General features: G+C 40.6%; 1 protein-coding gene across 11 annotated transcripts in view; it reads left to right on the top strand.

The window, feature by feature from the left end:
• TSPAN4 (tetraspanin 4) overlaps positions 1 to 23,643 on the top strand; it is a 427,450-nt gene that overhangs the window by 348,564 nt on the left and 55,243 nt on the right. For 10 of the 11 annotated variants that reach the window (XM_088057604.1, XM_014252145.2, XM_088057600.1 and 7 more), the window contains one exon: positions 13,877 to 14,068. The exons of the other annotated variant lie outside the window; for it this stretch is intronic. In XM_088057604.1, the coding sequence (XP_087913730.1) occupies positions 14,006 to 14,068 (63 nt within the window). In that variant the 5' untranslated portion in view covers positions 13,877 to 14,005. The remainder of the gene's footprint in view (positions 1 to 13,876; positions 14,069 to 23,643) is intronic. 11 annotated transcript variants of the gene reach the window in all.

Below are 23,643 nucleotides of genomic sequence, written 5' to 3'. Positions count from 1 at the left end.
GTGCTGTTGTGCCATCAGCAGCACTGGAGTTTTGGGGGTGTTTTAACTGTTTGTAGCAGCTGGCTTGTTTTGAATGAAAGAGAAATAACCTGACTTTTAATCTATTTATAGTAATACAAAGCAGTAGGATTCCTGCCTGAGTTGGGTTTGTTCTTCTTCAGTATGAAAATCATTGTATTGCCTGAAAGGCTGTGCTGGACTTTTGTACCAAATGAAAGTGTGACAGACTCAGGCCTGTCCCAAATGAGACCATCTCTCAGTGGCAGCAGTGGCTGGGAAGGCACCTCTGCAGAAGAGGGGGTCTCACTGTGTTGTAAACTATTTCCTCTTTCCTTCCAAAATCTCTTCTTCTCTGTCTCTTTGAACATGTGAGTTTGTGTAAGCATATAGAACATTCATAATTGTACTCACAAAGCTGTTGGGGAAGATAGCCTGTGCTTTCCTTGGGCTTGGCAAAGCAGGAAGATGTTTTACACAGAAAGCCTGAAGAGAGCTGACCTTGATGTAGCATTGAGCTCGCTGGAAACAGTATCATACTTGTAGCAGAACTCCTTGGAGGTTCTGACAGAAGTATTTATTTAAGTATTGCTCTAGCTGCTTGCACCAGACATAGTTATTAAAGATTACAATTGATGATAATTACTCTTTATAAGAACTAGTTTTTATTAGAGAGGGCTAATACAGAGCTCTGATAGTGCCATGAATGTCTTGGTGGCACTTTAGCACTTCCTTGTAATCATTCACACTAATGCTGCCTAACTGAGCAAATCCCATGGCCGTTTTATCCAGATAAAATGGAGAAAATAGATGAGCTTTTCACTGCCCCTGGAAGGCTGACAACAAATCTCAGGTTCATTAGACCAAAAAGGAAGCAATTACCCAGACAGCAGCTTGCCAATAGCAACTTTTTCCCTTAAAATAAAGGGGTACAATGACATCATATTTTCATGAGCTCTCCCTGTGCTGCTGCAGTGAAGGGAAGGCAGGTGTTAGGTCTGAGAATGCTGCCTTTTCCTCTAGAGCTTTTCTCTAGGGAAGTGTTTCCAATCCCCAATGTTTTCCCTGGGGTTTCCCTCTCTGGCTGTGCCATACCAACCCTTGGCTTCACTACTTCAATCCTCTTGGTATCCCCTTGCCCCATCAATTATTTCTTTCCCCCTCCATAGGCAAGTCAGAGACCACAGTCATTAAGAAGAGAGCAGACTTGGTTCACTGAACACAGAAAGTCTTCAAATTAGGGATAAATGCACAATTTCTGTAGAACAGCAGAAATTGCTGAGATAGGATATGTCAGGATGAAGGTCAGGGATGGAAAGGGAGTATTCATGCAGATCACTGAGTCTAGAGGGTGGTATAGTTAAGTAGTATAGACTGTTTACTGGGAGAATTTTTCTTCATGTCTTTCTGCTTTATGTTTCCACTTTTGTTAGAGGGCTTTCATTCATCCTGCTATCCTTTCCTCCCTTTTTAACTGTGTACTTTTGATACCTGCCTCTTGTGAGAGAACATCTTAGTGGCCACGCCCTTTGAAGGATGAGGGTAAGAGAGGAGGTAGACTGAAAACTGGATGGTTTCTTCTTGTAGTTTTTGTCCTGGAAAATTTGTCCTGCTCTTACTCCATCTTGTGAGAGTGAGAAAGGCCAGGAATAATATTGAAGTGAATGTTTCTTGGGGATTCACTTCATCATCTGAAGATGAGAGCTCTCTGCCCCTTTGATTGTGTTTTGCCTGTGCAATTGTTAGTGGAAAGGGAATGAAGGTGGCTGAAATAATCTTGAGACATTTTCTTTATACAGAACTGCTTATTTATAATTTGAAACCATTTAGCGTTAAGTGGCTACAGGTCATTAATTGTGAGCAGGTTCTCTACAGCACAGCTGCAGACTCCAAGTGGCTTCATGATGAGTTACTAAATAAGACTTTTCCCTTGATTGACAAATATGATTTTTAGCTTGAACTTCACTGAGAGATTTGATACTGAGAGTCCCACTGCTGCTTTCCACCTTCCTATCCAGAAAAGCTAATTTTGTAGTTTATGCAACAATATAGTTTTCTATCCAAAATACCATGTTCTGGTTTGGATAAAATTATGCTTCTCCATGTTTGCCTTCCTTTTTTATCCTGCTCCCATGTCTGTCTCTGGTTTTATTCTTTTGTCAGACCTGTCCCACCCAGCACGGACACATTCAATCATCTCTGCCCTGAAGCTCATTTATTCTCTTTCCTACTAAATTTGCATGAAATTCCAATGTTTTGTTTCAGGGGACATCCTAGAATTAGTATGCACCCTGGTGTCAGAAGACCATTCTCTACATTCCCTCCCTCTGCTGAAGGCAGGAACTTTTATAGTTCAAAGCTTTTTATTATTTCACCTGTGGAATTTGAATTGCATTGCACCCTGTGGACATTTCAGCTTTATCAGCTTGACTGTTATTAAGCTGTAATCATCTATCATCATTGGCCAAGATTTTATGTCTAGTGGTTTTTTTAAGCAGGTATTGCAGAACATTTAGTGGTAAACTACTGCGAGTGTGCAAAAACTTAAGATATATAATTTACGAAGTCATATTAATGTAGTAGTGCTTTATGGTGGAAGGATGTGCTAAGGAAGTTTTGAGATGACCATTTATTTTCAGATGAGCCAGAAGACTTTGTTTCCATCTCATTTCAGGCACTGGCACAGAATGATTAAGGATCTGCAGAAACCCATAAGCTTTTTCCCATCTGATGACAAGAAAGAGTGTGTAAATAAAACTGACAAACAAAAATGCAATAAACTACAACTGTTTCATGAATTTATAACCCAAAGGGGCAAAGTAATAAAAAATCTATAAATTAATGTCAGTCACGCGCCTTTGTTAAGAGCTACTAAGCAATAATACACATAAGGGGCAGTGAAAGAATGAAAGTGTATATGAATGCTTTCCATGAGCACTGGCTGGGACTTGCTAAACTGAGATAATTTGATTCTTCATGCACTCTGTGTGTATTTGACCATACACAGGGGTTTAATATCTATGAGCTGACATGTTTTTATAATAAGGAATAAAAAAAGCAATTTGTACTTTTAATTGATAAGGATAGATGAGTTATTTCCAAATTACCTCAGGGGAGATTGTAAAGCTTCACAACCTGATCTTTGGAAAGAGAATCATCTTTTCTCTCATTTAGGTAACAAGGTGAGGAGGGATTTTTTGCTGTCCATGGTGTTTGTTCTGAGTTGCTCAGAGTAGGTTTCCCATTTGGCCTGGATGCATATTCCAGAATAGGCTGGAGTGAACTTTCAAGATGCCCATTTCCTTCCAATGACAAGTGAAAGAGCATGAGTATGGGCAGGTGAATTTGAGCTGAGATACGAGTTGCCCTAACTCCAGGCATCTGGGTTGCCCTTGTGGTGAGGGGAATTCTGATCAATGCCATTAATGGTGTCCAGGGAGCTGTTCAGCTGACCAAAGGCAGGCTTAGACCACGGTAAGCCACAATGATTTCTAGGCACCACTAACAGCATTGGTATCTAAAGTCAGGTGACTTGAATGCCACCTTAGATGTCTAAATGCAGGCGGTCTAGACCAGAGGTCAGAAAAAATATTTGCAGTCTTCTTGTGTTGTATCCTGTAGCATTTGACAGAAGATGGAGTTTAGTCCAGAAATCTTCAGTTCAGAAGTGTCAGCAGTATTTATGTGACCAGAGGCATACTTGGAGGGAGCTCTCAGTGTAAACTCATTGTTTGGACAGTCCCAGAGGGAATATTTACACTCATTTTTATGTCATAGTTTCATTTCCTCAGATCCACAAAATAGAAAAAACAAAACATGCAAGCAGGGCAATCTGTGGTCTCTCCTGTCTGTATGTTGCAGTGAAGCTGCTGATCACAGATCTGTTTAATTCGTTTATTCCAAAGGATCTGAAATGCTTCTGTAGCAGATATTCAGTTGGTGATAAGAAAGGACTGTAATGTTTCCTTTGGGGATAACTAGTGCAGAAAAAAAGATCATTTAAGGTGGCACTCATTACTGATGGCATACTGCCCATGCTTGCAAATGGCTTGGGATACAAGTAATTGTGTATAAATAGCCTCAGATGTGCTATTGCATAGCAAAGCCTAATATAAATAAACAATCATTAAAAATTGCTAACATAAAACAAGGGAATAGTCTTTGCTTTCTCTTGTACTCCTACCCAATTAGAATAGCTTCTTGACAAGGCATTTGAGCTATTGAAGTGAGAGATGCTATTCCAGATGTAACACTGGTTTTGTTACAAGGGACTGCTTACATGGAATTTAGGCAGTTGAGATGGTAGTAAATACTTTGTTTGCTTGTACAAATATTATTAACAATCCATTAAAAACAATCCATAAAAGATTCAGAATGTGTTTTGCTTAGCTTTCTGATGGAGTTCAGTGAAAGAAGATAAGCTTTGTGATGTGACGTTATTAGGGTGTGATTATTGCTCACAAGCCTATTGATCAGGGGATCAGTACTGAACACGTCAGAAATCTTTCCTATGGCCATGTGAGCTGCTTATTGATGGGACTGTTTTAAAAAAAGACTCCTCATTATAAGCCAGCTGTGTTGTAAAAGTTCAGTCATTTTCCTGTCCCCTTGAAAGAAACCTCAGGAAATGAGATACTGTGTCTAAGTCCTGCTGCTTCCCAAAACCTTTCTGTCCCTGCTCACCATCAGCTCAGTTCCTGAGCAGGGCTTAAGCTCCTCAAAAAGAGTTGGACAGGCCAGAAATCTGCCTGAGAATCCTGTGCTTTATAGAGAGAGACAGTAGTGGGAAGGGGCTTCCTGTGATACAGGATATTTGTCTGTCCTCACGTGTTGTCAGTACCTGGGCAGAAAGGGCAGGTTTCAGGCACAGTGTGGATGGTGGGACTGAGGAGGGGAGTGCTGGTGTTCCCACTGTCCCTCACCTCCAGCCCTCAGCTGTGGGGCAGAGAGCACTGTTTGATAGTTACCCTATATGTATATACATCCTTCCTGACACTCTCCCTGGCTGCTGAGTACACTTCAGAAAGCTGAATGGGAGAAGAGAATGTGGCATAGCTGCATTGCTACCAGATAGTAGAATTGGAGAAGTCTATTGTGCAGACTATGTTTGCAGAGGTCTCCATCAGGAAAACTGGCCATAATCACAGTGGAATAGATCAGCACAATTAGGGAGCCGAGGAAAGATCCTCAAAATCAGCCTTGGTATTTAAAAAGAGAGATGTGTTGGGAAATACTTCAAATTGCTTTCACATGCAGGACTGAAACCAGATGATTTTTTTGTGGTCTGGCTCAACTTCCAGAACTTAGCTTCTGCCACTGGACACTGCAGGAGATTCTTTGTTCAGGATATTTAATCAAATATTGGTTTATAGAGTGGAGACTTATTTTTTGAAAGCTTTTGTGAGGGAGTGCATTACCTTTAGCTGTTATCTAGTTGGGTTTTTTGGGTTTTTTTTTACAATATCAGCAGTTTTTTTAAAATTCACAACTTACTTTGCATTTCAGCTATAGTATCTATGTTCGTTGTGGATGTTTCTATAGCAACTAGTTTTGTGTTACCTACATACCTCTATGGATGGATTAAACGTGATATAAAATTTGGTTTAATTTTATTTTTCTGCAGATTGTGCTTGTTACAATATGTTTTAAAAACTTTCAAGTAATATGAAATAGAATGACCATCTCTGTCATCTTTGTGTTCTGTAAGGAGCCTGTTTATTTATCTTTGGGTTTTTATGGGACTCATATCATCATATTTCACTACCTACTACTGTTCTAAACCCATCCAGTACCTCCGGGGGAGAGAAAAGCACTGAAGATACTGACTGGACTTTATCTAATACAGGAAATCTGTGCTAAACCAAAGAACTAAGCTGTGGCCTCTGGAGTCACTGTTAGAGGTTTATTATACTCAGTTTCTTTCAGCATCTTACCAAATGGTTCAGATAAATTCTCCATCAGCAATCTCCTTTATGAAATCACAGGGTTTGTATTGTAAAACCCCCCAAACCTTACTATTATATTTGCTTCTATTGCTTTCAGTATTTAGTGCTAGGTGCGTGACAACAAGTGACTACAATTGCATCTAGAGCTCCAGGTCTGATCTTTTCTTTGTAGTTTCTACTACAAAGTAATTTTAAAAGTTACTTATTGCTGTAGGGATGGAACAGAATGGAAACTCCTGGTCCCACCCACTTTTCTTCCACTGCTGCTTCTTTGTTAAATGATTGTCTTCACTTGATGGATTCTGATTCCAGACCTCATGCATGTATTCCTCATTACAACTGTATCTATTTCATTACAGTAATCCCAGATGGATTTAGAAATTACATTTGAGGAGCAGATGAAAAAGCTTTAACACTTTTGGTTAGCAGCAGTTAAAGCTAGAACCTGGAAGGAGCAGCGGTAGTGTATTCCTCCCTTTTCCTTTCCTGACTCATGCATTTGCTCCGTTTCAGTAAGTTGTCATTAACTCACTGCTTTCCCCATAACCTTTAATTTGAATTACAATTTAGGCAAGTTTCCAGATTAGATGCTTGTGACACCGATAATTACCACTTCTAATATTCTTTTATTATGTTTAATCTTTTATCAGCAATGCTGCCTTAATAGGTCATTCTCAACTGTTCTATTTCTGCAAGTTCTTACATCCTCGGTGACAGAGCTTTGCAGCACAGGGCAATTCAATGCACTACAAAAGGGCCTAATTAAGGTCAGTGGCAGTTAAGTACATTCTTTTATTGCATTGCTGAATAATGATGCAGTTGAGCACACATTTAAGTGTTTCAATGAATTTTGAGCCCATGAAGGGAAACCATCACATTTTAGGTTGGAGGTATTAACTCATAAGCGTTGCAGCTCTGTTCTTCTGTACCTTTAGTTGGTGGCTAGCTATGATTTGGAGGAGCAAGTGTGTAGGAGAATGCTACTCATAAAACAGCAGGGATTACTTGAATGACTCTTTACTCACTTTTCCATTAGCGGGGTGTCAGCATGAGATTCTGTCTTTTGACGTCTTCAATTGTCCCCAAATTTACTTTAGTTGTATGAGACTGCAATTTAGTGGTGGAACTCAACTGAGAAGGAATAACGAATTTCTTGGGGCTTAAGTTCCTGAGGCTCAATCCACACCAGGATAACTGAAAACGCAGCATTTTGAATGTTTCCATTATTGACAGTATGAAAAGGAATGCCATTCTTGCGATGTTCCTTTCCCCATGTAATTTACAGACAGGACTTCAGAGCTCCTTTTAAGCTTGATAAAATCACTATTTGTCAGGTATTTGTCAGGTTCGTGCACTGAGTGGAATATCCTAAATTTTATTTGTAGGAGAGAAGGGTCTAAAGGGAAGGAAAACAACAACATGAGCTGTTGATACGTGTTTCTTCTAACCTTTGACAAGACACAGTGGAGTTAGAGGGCAGTGAGGGCATGAATGTTATGCTGACAGGCAGAGCACAGGTTAAGATTGCAACATTCAGCTACCTGTGTAATAATTGCTTGCCTGCAAGCAGGATATCAAGTTCAGGCTCATGGAAGATGGCATGGCACACCTACTTTAAAATTATATTGAGTGCTGCACAGTGTGTTGCATTTCTGATAGGACACTGGCTTGTAAAGGAGAGGCAGGCAGGATATTAATTCAGGAGAAAATGTCCTGAAGTGGGACATTCAGGCTGGATCCTTGGCTGTTGCTGCTCAGGGTGGTGACCCATCAGTCATGGTGTTGACACCAGCTGGGGATGGAGACCTGCAGCTCTTGGAGGTCTTTGGCTGCTGCTTTTCTACATAATGGCTCATATAGCAACGTGAGATTTTTGTATTCAGAACTAATTTTTAAGGAAAGTGAAAAGGATAGCAGGGCAGGTTGTTTAGCAGGGACAAACAACTAGTTTCATAGAGCTGTTAAATTTTTACTGCTTATATGCAGAGCTGAAGAGAATGGCATTTGAAATGCTTTGTGCTTTACTCAGTTATGCACTTACCTTTCCCTTTCCCCTTCCTGAGAGAGAAGAGGCTGAATATGATTTGCATTCTGACAGGAAAAGAAATGCAGCATTTGTAGGTCCAATTGATCTGAGGGAGATAGGGATTTTTAATTTGTTTCTAAATTAGATAAACTCATTGAATTAATTTAATTTTATATTGAAATAAGCTATGTATTCATTGATAGAAAACCAAGGACATGATACATAGGTAAGGAGAAACAGGGATTTAACTCCTTGATTGGTGTCTATATCTATAACCCTGCCTCTGGAAGCAGGCTGATGCCAAGTCAAGCAAACAAAAAAAACCACAAAAACAACCAAATCCAAACTTTTTAAATTAATGGGAGAAGAGGGTGAAGTAAGGAGAACAAACAAATGCCTATAATGTTTATAAGGTTTTATCTAGCTGAGTACCCTATTTTTGGTCATGGTTGCTCAGAGATGCTTAGAGAGAATATGAGAAAAAAGGAGGGACAAGACAGGACATTTTAATCAGCTCCTCCAGTTAATAGTTTAAGGTCTTCCCCTGCAGGTCTGTAAGTAAAATATCATTTGTAAGAAATGCTGGGATACCTTGCCCTCATTTGATTTGTGTAATCTCTTTTTGAACCTGCATATATTTCAACATCCACAAAACTCCGTGGCAATGAATGAATTTAATTAAATGTTTTGTGGAAAAGTACTTGACTTTATTGGTTTTCAACCTGCAGACCAAATAACCTCTAGCTTTTTTAATCTTAAGGAAAATGAGTAACGATCCTCTGTTCACCTTTCCTATCCCATATTGCTGTTTAGGGACTGCTGTTATTCCACTCTCTTCACTCCCAGGGGAGTGTGGTCCCTACTAACTGATCTTTTTTCAAGTGGATTTTTTTTTTCCCTAGTTCTTTTTAAATTCTTGCTAAAAGGACACAGCTCAGATCATGGCCATTTTGGATGGAGTTTGTGCATATCCTTTTAGTTTTACACCGCATAGCTCTAGAGCCTCAAACTCCTAAGGTTAAAATGTGCTTCTACCATCCCATATTTATTAAATTTCAGCCCTCTGGCTAGTGAAAGAGATGCAGCTTGTGACACACTGAGGTGACACTCCTGGTTCACATCTCACGAGCTCTGCCAGAGTTGATCCATGTGAGGGGACTTCACCTGCAGTTGCCGTCGTGCTGCACACCAGCAGTCCGTGGTGGTGGCGTGGTGTGGATGGATGGCTGCAAGGGCCAGTGGCCATGAACTGCCTGCTGGGAGGTGTTTTCCACAAGTGACCAGTGTGTTTGAAGGTGTTTCCCAGAAGTGGCCACTCCCTCCTGGGTAGGGAGCAGCTGCAAGGACAGGTCATTCATGGGGGTTTATGTGGAGCACTGCAGCCTCTGCTCTCACATCCATGCTCCTGCTTCTCCATGTAAGATTCTTGATTCATTTGGTCCTGTCAATATTCATATGTATTCCATTTCCACCCCCTCTGGGTCTAGCTGAAAGCAGCAGTAATTTAAATGTGCCTAATATTACAAGCACATTTACAGGATAATGTTCACATCACTACTGTTGATACTTAGATGCTGGTTTTTTCATTGTATACTTTAACTCCATACTTTGCAGGGGTAGCATATCCATGCAAGTGGGATTGAGAGAGCCCTTATAGTTTAAATGCGTAGAGACTGGGGGAGAAAAGTCCTGCAAGGGAGTTAGTTTAACTGCAGAAGAATTGGTCATATCTTCCACTTGGATTCTCTTATCAGTGTATTTCTTAACACATAAGGATTTTTCTTTTTTTTTTTTTTTTGGCTAAAAGAGGAAGTGTGATGAGTAGATTCTAATCAGATACAATATGAGAAATCTCAATTAGATGCATTTTCCATGTAATAAAACCAATAAAAAACTTAAGATGCCAGCACCATTATCATGAACAATGAGTCAATTTCTCCTGCAGTATTTTAAGTGTGTAGCTGTAACTTCAGAATAATTTTCTCCACCAACAAGCATATATCCAGGGCTGTTTGGGATTACTTTGATTATCACACTGTAAGATCAATTCTAAATGTAGGCACTGAAGCCTGAATAATTTATTTTCTAGCCCATTAGAACAATTTGGAGGATCTAATTCCATAGGCAGGTTTTTTTGCTAAGAGAGCAAGTGCACGTGTCTTTGCATCTCTTGGGGAAGAAGAGACAGATAATCTCTGCTTTTAGAGTAAGACACCTGCTGTACTGCTTGACTCTGCTCTATAAATGCCTGTGAGCAATTCGTCTTGAGCAGAATATTCTGCTACTTCCACAGTCTATTGCAGAGCCCAGGGACTGCAAAGAACCCACTGCTTGTGTCCTTTCCTCACAGTTTTGCAGCTCAGGCACAGATGCACCAAACAGCCCATTCAAGATTTACACTGAGGTCTTTCCTGGAGCAAACACCTGACTCAAATAACCTGTGTCTTTGGGCTATGACAGTATTCCTTCTGGTGTCCCACTGTTTTGACCTTAGAATAAAGGACTTGGCAAAACAACATGCAATATTTATTGGAAAAAAAAAAAGAGAACTGCATTTTGTTTCAGGTTTTACCATGAGCTGCCTTGCTTGCAAGAGAGTGGATTATCATGAAAAATTAGGCAAATAATGTGTTAAACATTTCACAAGGGAATTTGAAAAAAAATCCTATTGTCAGTAGCCTGGCATCTTTGAATTGGACTCTTTTTTTTTTTTTAAATGTAAAGTCAACTCTGCACTCACCAAATGGAGTTAAAACAGACTGTCATTTGGCTGCCAATAGATCAGGTTCAAGCTGTAGACTTCTCTCTAATCACTTGGTCTTAACGATTTCTCTTTTAACCATGACGGCATCACTGTTTGTGCAGAAGCCCCCAAATTGTCAAAAGTACCCCTGTTAATGGTTTTGATTTTGTTTCATTTCATCAGCAAGCCCAGAAAATTGTCAAAAACTTATAATTTCCTCACTATGCTTCTGACAGTCTTTAACACAAAGAAAAGGGCTGGGGGTTGGGGATGGGGGTAAAGAGAGAAAAAGTGGAGGAGAGGGAACATCATAAATAACTATTTAAAATTAACCATGCCTTAGATACCAAGAGGAGGAAGTAAAAACAGAAAAACAGCATAGAACCAACTACAATTTTGTTCTCTTGGCTCTGATCCAGGGTAAGTAAATGTGATGTCTCTAATCCCTGGGTCTCAGACTGGGAATTACATTGCAGTTCAGTTCAGGATGGAGGGCAGAGGGGATGAAGACCACGCTTTTTGAATGTTCTGGAATAGAAAATATTTGGCTATTGTTGGAAAGGCTCCTGTGGCTGTCTTGGTGGGTCTGAGTTCTTTAAACATTTCCTTAACCAGGTGCTTGAGTGTTAAAAGGCCACTGGATGGAGACTTGCAGGTGTGCTTTGCTCCTTGGGGAAAAAGGGGGCTTTAAAGAGGAGTTTAGTCTAGAGCTAAGGACTCTGTTTCCTGGGTGTGCCTAGTGTGACAGCTTAGTAAATTTATTTGGGGACCATGAGTAGATATTGTGGTGTGGGAAAAGGAACAGAGCTGAACTAAGGTGGAGCTGTCTTCAGTAATGTGTGCTGACATTATGAAATCCAGTTTGAGCCACGTGATTTAATGTTCAGAGGATTCCTTTGTGCATTTCAAGTTTGGTCAATCAACCTAAGGAAGTGCTGTGCATTATCTCTTCAAAAATAGGAATATAATGAGCTTCTGGAGAGCACAGTATCTCTGAATCAAGGGCAGTAGTGAGATACTCCTGCTGAACAACTGACCTGAAATACTCATCCCTGATCTAAATGGCTACAGCCCTAGTCATGGCATTTTGCATGAACTGTGTCCTGGTTTTCTGATGTTTCGTGCCACTGGTGAATTTCCAGATTTTGCAAACAAGAATGGCTTTGTAGTCAGAAAATGCTGAATTCAAACATTCAGGCAACAATGTCTCAAGCATTAAGCATTGTGCATCATAAAGAATTTAGTGGATGCTTTTGCTTTAGGCAAAGCATCCTCAGTGAGACCCACCTCCTGTAATACAAGTGGTGGTTGTAGGTGTTGGTACCTCTCAAAGCAGTGTAGCAGCATGGGGAGCATGAAAGGTGATGAAATAAGCTGCCTCTTGTTGGTGCTGTTGAGTTGCTTCAGAACAAAGAACTGGAGGTAAGAGCTAAATGTATTGCAAGGTCATCATAATGCTGCTCTTGGGCATCCACCGTCATTAGGCTTAATTGGGCTGTTTGAGCAGCCTCCCTGTGCCTGCAGCTCTGAGGCTGATCTTGAGGCAAACATCCACCAACTGAAGAGGCAGAAGGGCACTTCTGCTTTTCATCCCATTCCTTGGCCAGTTTAGTGCTATTCCTGACTGTATTTCAGCACTCTGACCAGTTTGGTTTTAGCTTAGGTGTTTGTGACATCTCCTTTCAATTCTGTTCTGTTCAGTAGACCTTCAGAGTTTTATTTCTTCTTTAGGGATTTTTTTCCTATATGATTACACTATTTTTCCTTGAGCCATGATGATAGCTTTTCTTTATATCCCTTCCCTTAGCCTAAATGATTTTATGTGGGTTACCTTCTCTAAGTATTCTTCCCTCTCCTCTCCCTTGGTTATTCTTTAATCCTTTTAATGATGTTAATGATCATGCTCTGTAAGTGGGAATAGATGGGAGGTATTTCCAGTGTATATGGTCAGGGCATGGACTGTCCCTCCAAGGCACTTGTAAGAGGGTACTTGGGAAAGGTTGAATTTCAAAAAGGTTTATGTGGAATGCCTGGAATATGCAAAGACCCCTAAATGAGGTGATTTGAGTCCCTGTGTCTTGGAGTTTGCTTTCTCTCAGTGGAGACACACAGGTTGGTGCATCTGAGGTATGCTGTAGTGAGGTACAGTTTGATTCCTTAGCTCTGAATAAAACAGACTGGTTTGCAGCTGTGGTGAGGAATGATGCCCTAAAACACAGCTGCCTTTATTGTCCATTATTTGGGGAGGAATTCAGTAGCATTAAGAGACAGCCTTAGTAATTAGTGTAAGAAATTGCTTTGGCTTTTGTGTTTCTCCTGTGTTTCATTTCTGAGGTTTAGCTCTGCCCTAGGATTAGCTCTATCTTTTTCCTTCCCTGGTTCATGAGCTGCCTTATGTTCATCCTCTTTATGCAGGTATTTAGTGGATATGCTCCTGCATATGTCTGGCTTACTACTCTATGAACACAATTCCTTTCCAAGCCTTTAATTGATTTGGATAATAAAGCACAATTATAAACTCAATAAAAATTGGTTATTTTAAAGGGAGAGCAGGAAAGAAAGAAACCTAAGTGATGCTGTGCTATGTGACTAGATAATAATGCAAAATCCCATTTGCCTTACACTCTAAATGCTCTCTTGCTTCCAGGAGAGGCTTGACCTTAGACAGAAACTAACTAAGAAGTATGAGGTGTCCTGCCAGGGGGATGCTCTGGCAAGGTTTGTTTATGGTGTGTGTCAGGGATGAGAGACAGTGTATTGGGATGGGAAGAATGGGGAATTGAAAATGCTTCAGCCATTCTGGGCAGTTCTCTAAGGTACCTAAATAGGACAGGGATTTTTTCAATCCCTTCAAGAGCTGACCCTTTGGGAATTTATCCTTTACTCAATGTCTGCTTTTGACTAGAGAGCAAAAGACTTGGTATCTGAGGTTGTGTCTTGGATTTTGGAAATCTCTGACTTTTTGAGTGTTGAATCTTGCTGATGTCTTCTCTATTTTTATTTTTTTTCTCTTTCTCCTTTGTTTTTCCTACTGAAAGTGTCACAGGGAGAGATAATTTTTAGGTGTGACTGCTGGTTTGCTCCACTGCCATATTGACATGGTTTCATATCTGGGGTTGTTTGGATACAATAACTGAGTTTCTTTGTTTCTCTTTGTTTTCCCAGTTGGGAGGCTGTGGAATCCTTGGTGTAGGCATCTGGCTGGCTGTTACCCAAGGGAACTTTGCCACCCTCTCCTCTTCTTTCCCATCCCTGTCAGCTGCCAACCTACTGATCGTCACAGGGACGTTTGTCATGATCATTGGCTTCGTGGGCTGCATAGGTGCCATCAAAGAAAACAAGTGCCTCCTGCTGAGTGTGAGTATTGAGCTGCTGCAGTGTTTGCTGACTTGTGATGCTGGTGCTATTGCAATGCATGCTGCAGTGACCTGTATCTCAACAGGAGTTGCCCACTTGACACATGAGACATGAATCGTGTGTGAAACAGCTTTGATAATCGCTCCAAGGAGCTTCCAGGTCATTCCTGACCATGCTGTCCGTGGAGGATGAGACCTGCAGGAAGGGAATTAGTGGTGGTGTAGGCTTCCTTGAACTCTACAGAGAAGAGGAATAGTTTTGTGAAGACATCTTTTGTAGTGTATCTTTAAATTATTTTTCACTCAGCTTTGACAGCGATCCACTCCAAATGTTTGCCCTGGTGGGACTGATTATCTGAAGTCTTGGGCAGAAACAACAATGCAGGCAGGAAATAGGTTGATTCTGGTTTAAATTGAAAATTAGGGCCTTCAGGTTTGACAATGCTAGTTTTTCCAGCCATTAACTCTCAAAAAGCTGAGATGTCAGGAAGCAAGGGTGCCAGCACAAAGAGACTGCTGTGAAATCAAAGATTAATAAGTTGCCAGCTGTCCATGATTTCACAGAAGCTTGAACCACATCCCTGGTGTATTTTATCATAATGCAGTTTGATGCCACTCAGAGGTGAAATTTAGGAGCAGTGAATACCTGCTGTAGTTGGTGTTAGTGTGTATTTTGCATTCTGTTCAGCTGAGGATCAGGAAGTAAAGTGAACTTGCTGCTCAAGTCTAGGACTTCACCATGGGGTTTGGCAAACCTCAGAGTGAAGAAGACCTGTGGTTCAGCTGGTCGTCTGGTGATGCCTCTGTAAAAAAGCTGTTTCTTACTGGGCTTCACATACTAATTTTTCTTCCCTGGGAACTACAGAATGAGTTAAGGCACACAAGCCCCCAAATCTCTTAAGTGACTGAGATTCCAGCCTCAGTAGATGAGTCTTTCCAGGTCCTTGCATTAATCAGTTATTTCTGCTGATTTTTAGGCAGTCAGAACTAGTCAGTCTAGGCTAGTAAAGGCTATGTATGTAGCTTGAAACTAAAATGAACAATATAAATGGAAATTAAGGCAGTTATGTGAGTGAAAATCTAAACTGGGAAGGCTGAAGTCAGAATCTGAAGCTGAAAGTCCTTGACATTTTTAACAGTCCTATAAATACACACTTTGTGGAGGAAGTGTGTGCCCAGACAGTTGTAATGGATTACAGCTTCAATGCCAATACAGCAGGAACCCACAGGGTGCAAAGTCTAATGGTATAGTTTATATGTGCAAAATTAATCACCTACTTTGTATTTTCCTGAAGGCCTAGCCCAGGTGACAGCTGTGAGCAGTGCCTGCTTGTGTGTCAGGATCAGGTCAGGATCTGGCAGTCAGTCCTCAGTATTGGAAGTGTTTAAGGCTTTTATCTCTTGTGGTTCTTTGTCCCTCATCTGTTCTTTTGGCAAGGGCAGACTCCCTTGTTCAGCCATCATTGCCCAGGTAGGGGGAATGCACTCAGCCACCCCCAGCTGGGCATCCATGGGAGATAGAAATCCTTGCAGATGCCGCTCCTCCTGACACACTGCACTCAGTGTCCCTCACTGCATGACATAAGGGCTGTACTTGATGGATCGAGCTAAGTAATGCAAAGGAATCCTAATTCATTTAGGAATTCTCTGCACAGAAGAATGGGGACACTTGATCTGATTTGGTACCCACATTTCACTCTGTCTGCCTGACCTTACCTTTCTGTACTGTAGCTATGTAGTGTGGCCTCTATTTTATTCAATTTTCTTCAAAATTGAGTTATGTTAGAGCTGATTATAGCCACTTTAATTCTGAATAAGCTCAACTGTAGAGGGTTGAAATACAGTTTCATTAGTCCACATTGAATTCAGTTTTTATTTGGTTTAGAGTAACTTTTCATATTGCATTGCATTGGTACTTTCTCACTGTCAGTAAATACCAGTGAGATTTTTGAGCTCATCTGAGTTATTTTTGTTGTGCCTGTGTCTTTGGAAGAGAAATGGATAGTGGTAGCAGCTCCTCTTTCTGGGAGCAAAGCCTTATCATGCAGGTTTGTCCTTGGTCTTTCTTTCCCCAGACTACTGGTTCTATTTGACCTGTGTTTGAAATAATGTTTTCAAGTTTAAGGCTGGGCCATTTGGTTTTGGCCAGCTCCCATTTTTATAGGTAAATACAGATAGCAAAACAAATGCTTGAATTAAAGTAATTGCTGAATATCAAACCAGGGCTGCTCTTAGGGTGTGTAGTTGCTACATCCCTTCATCCTTTTCTTATCCCACAGGTGTTCTGAACAAATGTGTTCTGCCACAATGAAAATTATCTCTTTCCAGAATATCTCTGAGTTTTTTAAACATCCCTGAAAATGCCCTGTCTGCTTTTCTAAGAGGATTGTTTTGTTGCAGCTGGCTTGCAGTAGGATTTACCATCTAAATTGTAAGGGGAAAGCTCCCAAATGTTCCTGGCCTTGTGTGTCTGTGACACACACGCCGTGTTTAACAATTGCTCCCGGATCAAATCCTTACACTCCTTTCAACATCTCCCTGACCTCCACTTAACGTCTGGCCTTGGTCCTGATAGTAGCTAAGGTTGCTTTTGGAGCTGAATTTATGTCTGCAGAAGGCATTGCCACAAATATGACAGCCACTCATGGAGTAAGTTGTCTAGCTCATGTGTGATGTAGCTGCCATATCATCCTGTGAATCATTTGCTTTAGATAACTTCTTGTAATGTTTTATTCCATTTGGAAATAGGAGCTTTGAAAGTAGAAATGGAGAAACTGAAGTTTGTTTGCAAACAGGTGTTGATGAGGGAAAGATGAGGCTATTTGGTTGTGTTGCACTAGTCCCTGGATAATGCATTTGGGTAATTCACCCTCACTTCCTGGTATTTGTTTAGGCCCAGAACTAGAATCCCAGAATGGTTTGGGTTGGAAAGGACCTTAAATATAATCTAATTCCAACTCCCCTGGCATAAGCAGGGACACCTTTCACTAGACCAGGTTTACTCAGAGCACTAAACAATCTTAGGGAACTGGGATAGACAGGAGTTAGAAAAGGTCTGCAGGCAGTTGTAACAGATTTGTGGTGAGCTTAAAAGCATGGAAAAGGTTATTAATGACAATGCAAAGAAAAGGAAAGCAAGAAGTAGAAGCTAGAATGTTGTGTATGTATACCTTGTGTGTTTCAGCAGTCTGCATACAATAGTCTGATGAAGTGAGGCTTGGAGTGGACAAAAAAAAAAAATAAAAAGAGAAACTGGAATAAACCAAGCTGGGGGAATACCTAGGGATGTTATTGTCGTGGTGGGTTGCCAGATACTTATGTTACATCCTACATATGTGAGATCAGACATCGCTCCATTGAGCAAAACATTACTGTATGAGCAGCAGTTTTCACTGACCTCCCCTTTTCTTTGGCTCCACACAGTGTGACAGAAAGCCTGGAATGTTAAGTATGAGCACAGACACTACTAAAGATGATGTGAATGCTCTGCCTGTATTCCTGTTGCAACCCACTTTGTAAATTACATCCTTAAGATCTCCTTGAAGAGACTTGTGGCATTTTAAGCCCACAGACTTATATGGTCATGCCTGGTTTAACCAAGAGCAATTTGGACCTCAGCTCACTCATATCTCCCATAGTGCACCTCATCCTCATGTGGGGTTGTTGGGAGTCTGATCTGCAAGGACTGGAAAGAATAATCTCCCGTACAACAGGAGCACTTCTTGCTCTGCTTCCTAAAAGCAGAAGAAAGAGGAAAGGAAGCCTGTGGCAGTTACTTAGAGGGGTGTGCTGCTGTTATTGGGGTGGGCAGGAAGGAAGGAAGGAGGCATTTGGAGGAAGACATTGGAGATTCTGCAGGAGTCATGGAGCACTGTGGGGATCCTGAAATGAACTGGGGGAAAGCAGGACTAGCTCAGCCCACCTGCACTGGAGGAGCAGAAATTTATGTGATGGTAGACAGTATGTCTGTGGAAGGTCTTGCCTTAGGAATAGTGCTACTGCTCGATGATGTGACAAGGGATGAGATTTCCCAAGGAGTTTGTTGAAGTGAATGAAAAGTGAGCAGTATCAGAGAGACATTTCGGCCCATTTACATTTCATACACTAAGATGCAGAGCAGATGAGACTCTGATCATATATCTTTGTGTTCTGCACATATGACATTTGTATTGGGTTGTAAGAGCACACATGTAAGCTCTTTGGTATTAGGCTGCTGTGGTGTTGGTGTGAATGCTAGTAATTACTTACCTCTGGCATTTGCTAATGACTTTTAAAAGAAGGGAGAGCAGACCTAGTGTTTTGAGAAGTAGAGGACAAATGGGGAAAGGAGATCGAAAGCAGAAGTAAAGTTCCGTTTGTAAATGAGATTTTATCTGTGTGCAGTAGTCAGGAGGATCCACATTAAGTCTCTGAATTGAGAGTTTAGATAGTCTAAAGCTCCACAGATGTACTGACTTGAAAGGAATTACCTGGTGTCCACTGCAGATATTCTTTACTCAGTAGCAGTGTAAAGTCAGGAAAATGTAAAGTCAGTCCTTAATCTCTTAAGAAACAGGCCCATTCCTATTTTTCTGCATTCAGAGGAACAGAATAACGTGAAAATTTAAAAGTCTAAAGGAAAAAATAAAAAGAAATCTCAACCATTCTATGCATGCAAAATATACTGCAAAAATATATAGATGGGGTGAATTTTAGAGCTGTCATTCTAAGATGTCAGTGAACAAAGAATGGGTGTTTGCACTGATTCCTTTTTGCTCCAGCTACAATGTGAAAGAAGATAAACTTTTCCATTATTAGATTTCCCTAGGGAAATCAAAGCAACAGGCATTCTTGAGATAAGTATGCAACCTGGTATATATAATCTTACATCTGAATATAGATGCAAATTGATGAATGAAGTAGGCAAACAGTGCTTTCCTGCTTCAGTAAGACTTGTTTAACATTTCTGCAAGTAGTCTTGCTCAAGACTGTATGACTGAGGTCTCTCTGCTACAAGCTCAGCTGTAGTTAGAAAACAGTAGCTTTGCTCTGATGGGTTGGGTCAGTGTCCTGAACCAGTGACAGAGATAATACGTGAGTAGTGTGACACGAGAAGGTTAATTTATGGACTTCCATTGATGGTTTTTCGTAGGTATTTGGTCCTGCATTGCTGGATCATGTAGCTATACTGCAAATCTCTGTGGGTTATCTTGATACAGAATTAGGAATCCATCTTTGCTGGTTTTCCCTTTGTAATTGCAATATACTTCTGCTGTGCATCAGAGCTGTTAGTCATATCCATCATCTTTGTGAATTTTAACAAAATGTTTGGTTTATGTGCTCTTAACCCCACTGCACTGGGTGTGCTTTCCCACTGAGGGCAGGTCTCTGCAGGAGCTAGGGCACCACTTTGCCACTCAAACACAATCACTTGTGCTGGCTTGATCATAGTGCTGACTTTGGGCAGGTGCTATTTGTACACCTGAACAGACCATTTCTCTATGCTAAAGAGATTTATGCCTGATTAAGTACTTCATTGCTCAAATGTTGACCCAGCTGATTCTTAAGGGTCTGTGTAAACATTATCTTTTAGGTTAATTGCTTAAGATCTATGTTTGAGGAGCTAAATTGCCTGAATTCTCTGCCTTTTTTACATGTTTAGCAGATACCTATATCTGTATGCTTGCCCTGAGAAAGGTCATTCATTATTCCATGGATAGTCCAGCTTAAAAGTCTCATCTCCAGATGTTAAATCACGATGGGTTACATAATTTATTACCTGTATTACAGTATCCCCTGCAGGCAGCCCATGAGGATGCTCATTCTGTATAAAACTCCTGGTTAGCAGAGGTACCTGACCAGTAGAGCTTACTGTCTAATTAGATAAGACAAATGGAGAATATTATTATCCTCGTTAGACAGGGAGCTGCAGCAAAGTGAAACTAAGTGCCTTGCGTAGGTTGCACTGGGAGATTGTGAGAGAGCCATGAAGCAAACCCAAATTGTCTTAAATCTCAACTCAGTGCCTTCATCATCTTTCTGTGGTTCTGTCAGAACATATCTAGCAATCCTGTGCTTCAGTGACCTTTAAAAAGCACTTAGTCCATGTTTCCATTATAGTAATGACAATTCTGATTTATTTTATCATATGTATTGTGTCCAAATGAAAAATAAATATCCCAAAGCAAAATTATTTCTCAGTTTTTTGTTTTGTTGAAAATTATAATTGGCAGACTTAGCTGTTTTCCATGGGCAGCACTGTAGGCTGTCCCAGCTGAGCTGATCAGCCTAATTGCAAGATTGCCTTCAGATAAATATGAAACAGAACATTTAGAGAATCTTCTGGAAAGGATCCGTGAACATGGTTTAGTGCATATGTTTTTGCAAATAGGGGCTTACTTTTGGTCCAGGAAATCATAGGAATACTGGTGAAAAACAGTATGGGGCCCTATGTGAAGGAAAGATTTCAATCTCTATATGGTTGTTACAGCACACCTGTATAGATACCACATTTCCAGACACTTGAAACGTAAATAATAACCCATATCCTAGAAGGAAATAAGATTCATAGGCAGTTCTTTATTTCACCTTATTTCACCCTCAGATTTTGAGGCACCTTTTTTTTTTTTTTTTTTTTTTCCTCCAGTGATTTGATACCAAGAACACATTCTTCTGCTCTGGTTGGGATGCAGCATGGCCAATAATCCAGCCCAAAGAGGCAGAGGATGAGGGGATCCTTCTCCACACATTACTTAAAAAATAATAAATTAGAAAGGGGAAAGGGGTGAAAAGACAAAATGTGATTCCTCTCTAATTATCCAAAGCCAGCTGCCTTCTTATAGAGCACCAAGGCTGGATATGTTCCATCACAGGATTAACAGAATTTTGTTAATTAACAAAATTACTTAGAAACACCTACTTCTCCTTATTCTGATATGTCCTGATCTGTGGATAACCCTGGTTTTATTGTAGAAAAGCTGAAACAATGATTAATGAGAAAGGGAAGGAAAGTAATCATTAACAGGCAGTTCTGTGTGTTCAGTTTAATTTAAATTATAAGTTTGTGTTAATAAGCAAGTAGTTCATCACAGCTGCTGAAATGAATAAAATCAGAATTAAAACTTGATATTAGGTCAGGACCAGCTGTGGAATACACTGATGCCATATGCATATCTGTGTGACTATACAGATATCAAAAGATTCTCATTTATGGAATAGTCCAAGGGGAAAATGAGTGCCCATGGTGTTTTGTACTGTGCTGTTGAGAGTTTTCTGAACTCCAGCCAGCTCATCTGTAAGTGAAATAGCCATAAAAAAAATACGGAAAGAGTTAATAAGTAGGAAGAAAAGGAAACTAAAAAACCCTACTGTTTTCAATAGTATCACTGGATCCAGAGAGCTGACAGTTGAAACTTCATTGGTGATGGGGAATTTATTTCAAAGCAACTAAATGGAAAGAAAAAGCCTGTAAATGACTTCATCTCAGTAATTTAATGCTACAGATCAAGCAGTATATTCTGATTCCAGTTCAGCACGTGAGCTGGTGTTTTAGAGATCAGACTAGCAAAATCAGGAAGAGCCACAGCAGCAAGCAGTGCAGAGACCAGACAGATGCCATACATAGAGCCTGAGAGCATTATACATGATGTATATCACTTCTGTGTAGTGCTGTGCTCCATGTGAAATTCCACCTTGCTGCCTGCTTGGACTGCAAGGACTGAGCACCGATCTCCCCTAGTTTGGTTGTCTCTATTATGAAGGATCTGCTCCTCCTGGTCTTCCAGTTTTTAGTTTCTTACACGTGGCTGGCACTGAAACTCGTGAGGGGATGGAACCTATCTGAGTCCTCCCCTTCCTCCCTTCTTTTCTTCAGCTCTGGGAGCACTTAATCAAAGGATCTGGGAACTGAAGAGAGAAATAATAAAGTTTCCTTCCCTCCTTGTTTTAGCCTTGACTCTAGGGTCAGTGTGTAAGAGGGGCTTACCTCATAGGGTGTATTTTATTTTCTGATACAGACTGATGCAATACCACTAATGCCTGATGTAGTCTGAGTTACAGAATCACACAATATTGAATTGGAAGGGACCCATAAGAATCACTCAGACCTACTACCTGCTCCTTGCAGGACTACCTAACTAACATAAACCACACAACTAAGAGTGTCATCCACAAACTCCTTGAACTCTGACCAGCTTGGAGCCCCACTTCCCTGGAGAGCCTGTTAGGTCAAGGAAGAACATTTTCCAAATGTCCCCATTTCTTTTTGTAGTGCCAAGACACTGCAAGAAGTGAATTAGATATGAATTAGATGGCCATCATACAGTGTGGCAGCACCACCAGGGGAGCTGTACTAATTTAGATCAGCTGAAGGTTTAATCTGTTTGTCTAAATGGCTATGAGTGTTTTTGTTCCTAACTCCTTGATGGTTAAAGTCTATTAGCAATATCAGCTTCTCTGACAGTCTGTGCAGGCTCAAGTTCTCCTGACACTACAAAGTGTCCCTTCTCCCATCTTATGTCTCAGCATTCAACCTACTCTCATGTGCCAGAGGTTCTACAAAAGAAGCCTGGCTCTGAGCCATTTCCAGATCCAGACCTAGGATCACCTGCAAGAGCTGAAAGACAACAGAATTACTCCCATTTTGAAAGTATGTTCCTTGCCAGCCCAGACATTCATGTCACTTTTGAGCATAACATTTGCTATTTTCTTTCCCCAGTAATAAGATTATCTCCTCAGATGGAAAGCAATAGGTTTAGTAAAGAAGCATGTGTGGTTTTTTCCCCAGTCATTCTTTTGTTATTTTTAACCACCTTAGTAATGCAACCTAAATTGAAGAGCAACATTGACTTCTTTCTCTGTAAGGAGTAGAATTACCTGAACCTCAGAAAAATGTAACTCGGGAGGTGAAGAAATGGAGGCTAGTTTGTGTAAATCACTGGTGCCACACAAGGTACAGCCAGAGTTAATTTCATGTTACAGATATTTCAGACCCTCACTATTACCAGCTAAAAGGCAGAATTAGGTAGGCCACACTGTCTGCTTCTTCATTTTTTAAGCTACTACAAGACTGACATACGTGCATCTCATGCTTCTGCTTCTGTGTAGCACATTTGAGAACCCCAAACTGGGGGTAAAACCAGCAGGAGAATTTAAATACAGACAAAATACTCACCATGTCCTTTATATTTTCTCCTTATCCATCTTCTCACTACCTCCTTCACTTACATACACATCACAGTTTCTAGGCACTATTTTGACACTCGTAGAAATAAAAACATTGCATGGCATTATCGTAAATGGAGTAGGTTGGATTAAACCCAAGCCAGAGCCTTTTAGTTGTATTGACTTTATCCTTTACCTGTGTTAGGTGGACTCTTAACTGCTTTGTCATGAGTGGAGTGACACAGGCACTTGCAAGAGCTACTCTGATGTTTTATTTTATTCTTCAGCCACTCATACATCACAAGTAAGAAGCGTTTCTCTGCTGATTAATATAAAATCACACCAGATCATGTCACACTTTTGCATTATGTTTGCAGAAGAAATGAAGCAACCCTTACAAAAGTCAAAGGCCAGCAAGACCTTTATAAGTTCTAA

Source organism: Pseudopodoces humilis, chromosome 7 (genome assembly GCF_049639895.1).
Source record: "Pseudopodoces humilis isolate 2021_Gansu_Grassland_sample_001 chromosome 7, ASM4963989v1, whole genome shotgun sequence".
In the NCBI taxonomy this organism is placed as follows: domain Eukaryota; kingdom Metazoa; phylum Chordata; class Aves; order Passeriformes; family Paridae; genus Pseudopodoces; species Pseudopodoces humilis.
This window is presented reverse-complemented; position numbering and strand designations above follow the sequence as displayed.